The sequence below is a fragment of the Bidens hawaiensis genome, unplaced genomic scaffold, assembly GCF_021521415.1.
Source record: "Bidens hawaiensis isolate Kalapana, Puna unplaced genomic scaffold, B.hawaiensis_p1.1 tig00074333_1, whole genome shotgun sequence".
NCBI lineage: Eukaryota > Viridiplantae > Streptophyta > Magnoliopsida > Asterales > Asteraceae > Bidens > Bidens hawaiensis.
Window position 1 is genome coordinate 43,929 of NW_027502889.1, and position 7,551 is coordinate 51,479.

Consider the following 7,551-nt stretch of genomic DNA (forward strand, 5'->3'; position numbering starts at 1 on the left):
GTGCTCTAAAACGCTATGTATCAAAGCAATTAAGTACATTCTCAAACATTGGAACAAATCAACATGACGACTTCGATACATAAAAACATAATATCATCCATCATCACCTGCAGTGGTTAGCTAATTAACAATCAGATTCTTCCAACCAATCAAAATATATATATATAGATTCAATCCAAAACACAAAGTACACTAAATCAAGATCCAAATTCTCAAAGACAAGCAAGCAACGTGCATCTGCATATGTACTGATTCACACAACATAATACAGATTCGCCAATCGCCATAATTACTAAATAATCAATTAATAGCAGCTAAATTCATATCAGAAACACCAGAAGTTTGCATATATCTCTTGATGATTCACTATCATCATAATAATAGATTTCTACAAAACTACCATCATCATAAAACCATCTCAAAATACTTCCAAACCATAAAGCACACCGGCATACTACTCCGGTCCACCTCTACACGACCCCTTAATCTTCTGACACCCAGCTGACGTCATCATTACCCACCAACCCTGATTACGTGACGGGTCGAATTCCCGGATGTAGTTATGATTGGATCCGAGATCCGGAAGGTTGCCATCGGGGTCGGTTGCGGTTAACCCGACTTAGGGTGTGTTTGGGATTGCTTATTTAAGTGAAAAAGGAATTTTGTTAAACGGACTTATTAACTTATGAATTTTTGAAAATAAGTTTTAAAAAAAAATGTTTGGATTAGCTGATATGTTAGGAAAACCAAAATGACGAAAAATGACACTCTTTTTTTAAAATGAGTGTAATGGGTTTTGAGGGTTAGAGGGGTGTAATAGGTAAATCAAACTCATTAAGTTAATAAGTTAAATATTCCTAACTTTTCAATACCCTTTTATTTTGTCTTTTCCATAAGTTAAAATTCATAAAGTCTTATGGTTTGCCAAACACCTTATACACCTTATTAATTTTTTAAAAAGTTTATAAGTTATAAGTTGATGAAAGTAAGGAATCCCAAACACCCCTTTAAATGAATTTGTGGATGTCGACGTTGGATTTTAACCCGATAAAAACCTAGTCATATACCCGATTATACCTGGAACCGGTTCCTACACGACCCGGTTCTTGACTTTTGTTAACAATGTCTAGAATCGGTTCCTACCTGATTCCGGTCTCTAAAAATACCGGATTTGTGCACCTATATGGCTTGGTATAATTTTTTAAAGTATTACTTAAGGTGATGATAATGTTCAAAAAATTCTGCAAATGCTTTTTAGTGAAGTTTTAAAGTTGTTTATAGATTAGGTATCGTTTTTGATAAGTTTTGTGAGTTTTAATTGGTAAAGGTTAAGTTTAGGTATCAAGACTAAAGATTGAAATTGAAGTATGCCGTTCAAACAAGAAGTTTGTAATGTTACAATAGAGGAGTCAAATTAAATTGTTTAACGGATATTGCATGTATTTGTAAATAGTGAAAGTCGAATAATATATGCGAGTTAAGAAACGGTTGATCTCATGGAGGTCATGTTTGGGATTCCTTACTTGCACCTTATTTTGACTTTTATAAGTTGTCTTTATAGGTCACTCCCTCCTAACTTATCAAAAACTCTCTTTTTCCTTCTTTAAAAAGTTTAAAAAAAGTCATATTACCCAAACATTTTTTTAACTTATAAAAGTTAATAAGTTGTTTTGATAAGCAATCCCAAACACCCCCGGAGTATGGACTATTGTAACGAAATAAATCTTTAGAATCATAATCATTCATATGGTGTTCAAATATGAATTTAAACTGAGATAGAGAGAGGATTAATTCGTTAATATTCTGAAACTCGTTGTAAATCGTGTCTATAGAAGAACCATTGTGTCGATGGAACATCGCTAAAAAAGTGAACCAAGGTGGCTGCTCGGGAGAGAAACATTGATCTGAGTGAGGTGGATTTGAGTGATGTGCAACAAGGGAGAGAAAACCAAAGAAGCGAAATACATACACGCAACTCAAGTTTTGCGTTCTCTTGCGATCTAGGCTCTTCAATCCAAGGCCACTCGCAACCAGTTGCATATAGGTTATGTTTTATTCTTTGTCGCTTGTCAATGTTGTCTTAATCTCTTCATCATGTCGTCACAATCCTAACATATGATGCCACGATCATGTCAATGTACCTCTTGTTACCGTCGCTATAGTCTTGTTGTTTGATCGTAATTTTCTTACTATTTAAGTCTTGCCGTCATGCATCTTATGGTCTTTCGTCTCGCCAAACCACTTTCTACTGCAGTAGTAGTTCCTACATAGCATCCCCCACCCAACTATCAAGATTGTTTACAGTTAAGCTAACTTCTATAGCATATCCTTGTAAACATAAAATAAACCCAACCAAAACAAAAATCATTCTAGTTAACAGCTTTAATCATACAACAAACAAAGTATTCTTTTAATCACACTTAAACCAGATTCAACTTCCTGCACATGCAAAGTAACCACCAAGCTTGCAATCAACAAAACAAATGAAGCATGAGTTACCATCAGCCAAATCTTAAACCGAGTTACCAAAACAAATTACATATATTAAACATTTGACACAAACAAACATCCCATAACAAATCAAACAACATTAAAGAGAAGAAAACATCCTCCACTACAATTTGTTGACTTCCATGAGAATTTTGATTCACAAAACCATTTGAAAACGCGCATCAAATATCATATAGCATAATATCTTTTTATCAATTCCTTCAAATAATCAGAAAGTAGCACCTTCTGGCGGCTGAACGAGCTTGCGGTTATGAGGAGCCGCCATTTCTTTCTTGAGCTGTATCAGAATATCTTCCATTGTATATTCTCTCTGCCAATTTGCAAGAATTCCAAACTTCTTCGCTTCAACCTGTACGCAAAATTCGTCAAAATTGTAAAAAGTCAAACCTTTGATGACTGAAAGTCAATAGATTTATGGTTTTACCACTCCAGTTTCATGGTTGACACAAGTCATGTTGACCCGAGAATGGAATCTAACACTTGGTGGTTTCTCGGGATAGTCTTTGTCACAAAATAACTTCAATGTGTAAATACGCCCTTCATGTACAGACTGAAACAAGGAGTAATTAGGTAATTTTACCTTAATAAAGAAAAGGTAACAGGCATCACTCTACCCACAACTCAAATTTATGATAATAAATTAATCATTAATTAACAAAAAGATTTAGACTCAAAAAAGTTTCAGGCCCAAACTCAATATTTTGGGCCAGTTTTTTGGCTAAATAACTTCAAGCCCGGTTGGTAAAACTGAAACCGAACAGTTTTCAAAAACTAAAACCGACCCATGCACACCCCTATAATCAAACATAGACTAAAAGGGGTAATTAGGACATTTTATTTTATTCCTGTATATTCATACTGTTGCATCTGGTATGAAACCAATTTTCTGATTATTTAACGTCTAAATAACAAGAAAACGAAAACACAATTTGTTTATGCAAACCTTAAATACTTAATATATCACGATTCGCGAATCATTCCCAAAAACATTAATGCAAATGAAATGCATATCTTTTTTCTTAACCTCTAATAATAAAATAAATTGCATCAGCACCATTCTGCACAAAGCATTTCAAATCTTTAAAAATGACATGATGCAATCATATGAAATGCATTTCAAACATTTCAATCTTTAAAGAGAACTTACATTAATAATAATAATAATAATAATAATAATAATAATAATAATAAGAGAACTTACATTAAGAGGACCGATGATGGTGCCAGTCCACGAGCGCATATAAATGTCGTCTCCATCATCCATCCCGTAACTAACAGTGCCATCTCCGATACCTTTTTCTCCACGCTCAAGTTCCTCCAACAACCTAAAATTTCTAGGCACTGCGACAAAAAAATTTAATAAGATTTCATGTTGATTTGGTCATTTCATGCATTGGTTTCCTTAAATAAACACAAAGATGCAAACAATTCAAACACATTCACGCAATCTCAGTATCTCCTACTACCCATTTTATTACAACGGTTTATATAATTCTAATGCATTCTAATATCACATAATCAATTTTAAACACATATCCAAACAGGCCCTGTAACATCAACATCGAATGTGAATCGCCTTATCTTATAATAAAAAAGCACAATAAATTGCATTCAAGATAAATGCAAAGTACCATTTCTCAACCACTCAAACAACGGTTATGATCGCATAGCAAACGTTTATTGAGAAGGACCACCAAAATACCGAATAACGAATTGCACTTCCGTTATTAAATTTTACACTGAGGACCACACCGAACAACTAAGAATTCAGATCATAACTTCTACATGTGCAAACCGTAAAACGATAACTAGCAACAGTTGCTCTTAATTAATCATTAGAAAACTTATGGTAACGGGTAACCATTTATATTAAAATAAAACCACCATATATGTAACATAATTCAGATTGTTTACAAGCCCTAAAGTTAATATTCATCCAAATAAATGATAAAAGAGTCTGCTTACAATGGGTCACATTAAGCAACAATAAAGGCACCTAATTTCATAAACAACTATCATAAACCTTAAACAATCAAGATTAATCTGAAACAACAAACACATGATTCGTGAAATTAAAACAAAACCCATCAAAGAACACAAATCCCCAATTCATAAATCAATTCAAATTGACCTAAAATCTCAGCTCACAGACCTAATTAAAGACCGATTTGTGAAAGATGATATGAGAAAAAGGTGAAATCGGCAAGTAAAGAAGCAGATATGAAACAAATATGAAGAACCCAACCCAACCCAACCCAGATGGGAAAACATACCCACGACACTCGATCCGCCTGAGCCAAGCGTCATGGACGATGTGGTTGGATCGATTCGATCGAAGACAAGACGCGAAGAGGAAGGAAGGGGTTGAAACAAGAATCTCAACGATGGGCAAGGGGTGAGACGCAAACAAGAATATGATATATTATAATAAATTAATAGCAATTTGTTTAGGAGATGAAAAAGGGGATAATAATTTTTGTACCTTTTTTAGAATTAATATAATAATTATTAATGGATAAATAAATAATAAGGCTGAACGTTGTGGATTAACGCCGGGAGTGCCACTACTTGTAACGCTACCCACTTCATCTTTTTTCATTCCTGTTAGCCTTGTTGACGCAGTGTTTAATCCACCTTAACTAATTGCAAAAGTGACGCTACACCGGTGGTAAGGTGAGTTTAACGCCCATGACGTTCGGCCTAATTAGAAGAGAGAGAGAGAATCGAAGAAAAACATAAATCTTGTCTTGTCTTGTGTATCATATTCAAAGTAATAATAGAGCATTTTTGTGCTAGATATGCATGCATAGTTTGCTTTTGTTATATCTTTTAATCAATGTAAATGCCTAAGGTGTAGTTGATTCTTTGAAATATGGGTTCATTTCTTTATGTTTAGACAAAACATTAAAACTAATCTTTTATGTTTGTACATTTGTTCAGTAGACGTTCTTTCGCAAACTTAATGGCATAAAACATCCTTTATGCTCAAAAACTCTATCATGTTATGTCCTTTGGTCCTAACTCAGTTAATTTTTCTCGTTGAATTAGGTCATGTGCCAAGCACATGAGGGTAGTATTGTAAATTTACTTATCCCTTTATAAAATAATTAGAAATTTAAAATTAAAAATAATTAAATACATTAAAAGAAATAAAACTCTCTCTATCTCTCTCTTTCTCTCTCTCTCTCTATCTCTCTCACTTTCATCCACCACCACCACTCTTTCTTTCTCTCTTAACCTCCACACCACCTGCCGCCACTAGAAACACCACCTGCCCTATCGGCTTCCACCTGTCTCTCCACACCACCGCTTACATACGGCTTCGCCTGTCTCTCCCCAAAAGCATATGTTCTCTTTCATCTTCTTTCTCTCTCACCACCATAGCCACCATGTCACCCGCCACCACCACAGCCATCATCAACTGCCACGCCACCACCACCACCATCGTCTACCATCGATTCAAAATAGAGTTTTGTGGTGGAGTTTGGTTTATTCTAACATAGATCTAGGGCTTCGATTATAGCAGATCTAGGCTTTGGTGATACAACACGGATCAGTCGAGGGGGGAAAAGAGGGGAATGGGTTGGTTTGATGGTCAGGAGATGGTTATGATGACGGTGGCAGCGGTTTCAGGCGATAGTGGTGGAGGTTTGCTGGAAATAATGTTCGACTATCCAGTGGTGGGATGCAGAGGTTTCAGGCGATAGCGGTTTCAGACGATGGTTATGATTGAGATGCTGATGGTGGCTGGCTATGGTGGTGGGATGCAGTGGGTACGGCGGTACTGTTGGTGGCGGGTTGGTGGTGAGATGTATTGGGTGCGGTGGTACTGTTGGTGGCTGTAGTGGTGTTGTTGATTTTGGGGATTTGGAATTCCAGGGGATGGATCGGAGAGAGAGAGAGAGAGAGAGAGAGAGAGAGAGAGAGAGAGAGAGAGAGAGAGAGAGAGAGAGAGAGATGGTTTTATTTTTTAAATATATTTATTCTTTTAATTCTGTTATTAAATTTATTATGTTAAATTACAAAACTACCCTCATGTGCAATGCACATGACCATATTTAACGAGAAAAATTGACTGGGTTAGGGTCAAAGGACAAAGCGTGATAGAGTTTTTGAATACAAAGGATGTTTTATGCCATTAAGTTTGCAAAAGGACGTCTATTGAAAAAACGTGCAAACATAAAGGATTAGTTTTGATGTTTTGTCTTATGTTTATCACGCAACTTGGTAACTGGTTAGTTGTTTACGTGGAAAATTTATTGGTGTGTACATGGTATATAACTAAATAGTATTCTTGTTTTTACGCATAAATGACATATCACTTTATCGGGATGTGGTAGTTAGTCTAGTAGACAATGTGTCACACCCTAACCTACGACAAAATGTCGGGGTGCAACTGATCGTACAGTAGCTCGTAAGACACTGTCATGTGACAATAGCTATTTATTCAAATTTAAATAATTCAAGTACGTCACAAACATTCAAAATAACAAAACATTACCCAACTAAACAAATTTCAAAATAAATCATAATTGTTTTTGTTGATATTCTAAAGGTAATCAACTACTCGCTTGTCTTCATCTAACTCATGCAAGTATCTGCATATGAAAATAATTTATAAACACAAGGTTGGTGAGCAAAAACACAATTTAATATAGATAATAAATAAAATCAATTCTCATGCAGATGTGTAATCACAACAATTAATTTGTAACAATAACATATAAAAATCCGTTCATCATAACACCATGCCAAGCTACTAAGATGACATAAGATTTTACTGATGAGGATGACGATGAGGATGAGGATGAGGCCACCAACAATAAAACATTTAAACAGTTATGTACTTTACATGTTAACAAATAATTGAGCAATACATGTAAATGCATATAAAAGAATTATAAATTTGAGGATGTGAAATAATAACTGGGGGGGGGGGGGGGGTTATAAAATACATTACGTCCCCGAAATATAAAAATTAAAAAGTGGATGTGATTTACTCACCTTAAAAATTGACAAGTAAAAGAAGATAAGAATATG

General features: G+C 35.0%; 1 protein-coding gene across 1 annotated transcript; it reads right to left on the reverse strand.

Moving 5' to 3' along the window:
• Positions 1–2,522: 2,522 nt before the first annotated feature.
• LOC143606330 (ubiquitin-conjugating enzyme E2 variant 1D-like) lies at positions 2,523–4,920 on the reverse strand. The gene is made up of 4 exons (XM_077082132.1): positions 4,785–4,920; positions 3,713–3,852; positions 2,936–3,061; positions 2,523–2,860 (listed from the first exon to the last, which is right to left on the reverse strand). Exons 1-4 carry the CDS (start codon positions 4,816–4,818, stop codon positions 2,720–2,722), a joined length of 441 nt encoding a protein of 146 aa, XP_076938247.1. The 5' UTR covers positions 4,819–4,920; the 3' UTR covers positions 2,523–2,719.
• Positions 4,921–7,551: the final 2,631 nt, after the last annotated feature.

Excerpts from the sequence above, each read along its gene's own strand:
- LOC143606330 (XM_077082132.1), bottom strand. The coding sequence starts at position 4,818 with ATGACGCTTGGCTCAGGCGGATCGAGTGTCGTGG. Across the intron at positions 3,853-4,784 it reads AGGCGGATCGAGTGTCGTGG|TGCCTAGAAATTTTAGGTTG; the intron begins GTATGTTTTCCC and ends TTTTTGTCGCAG. Across the intron at positions 2,861-2,935 it reads TCAACCATGAAACTGGAGTG|GTTGAAGCGAAGAAGTTTGG; the intron begins GTAAAACCATAA and ends TTTTGCGTACAG.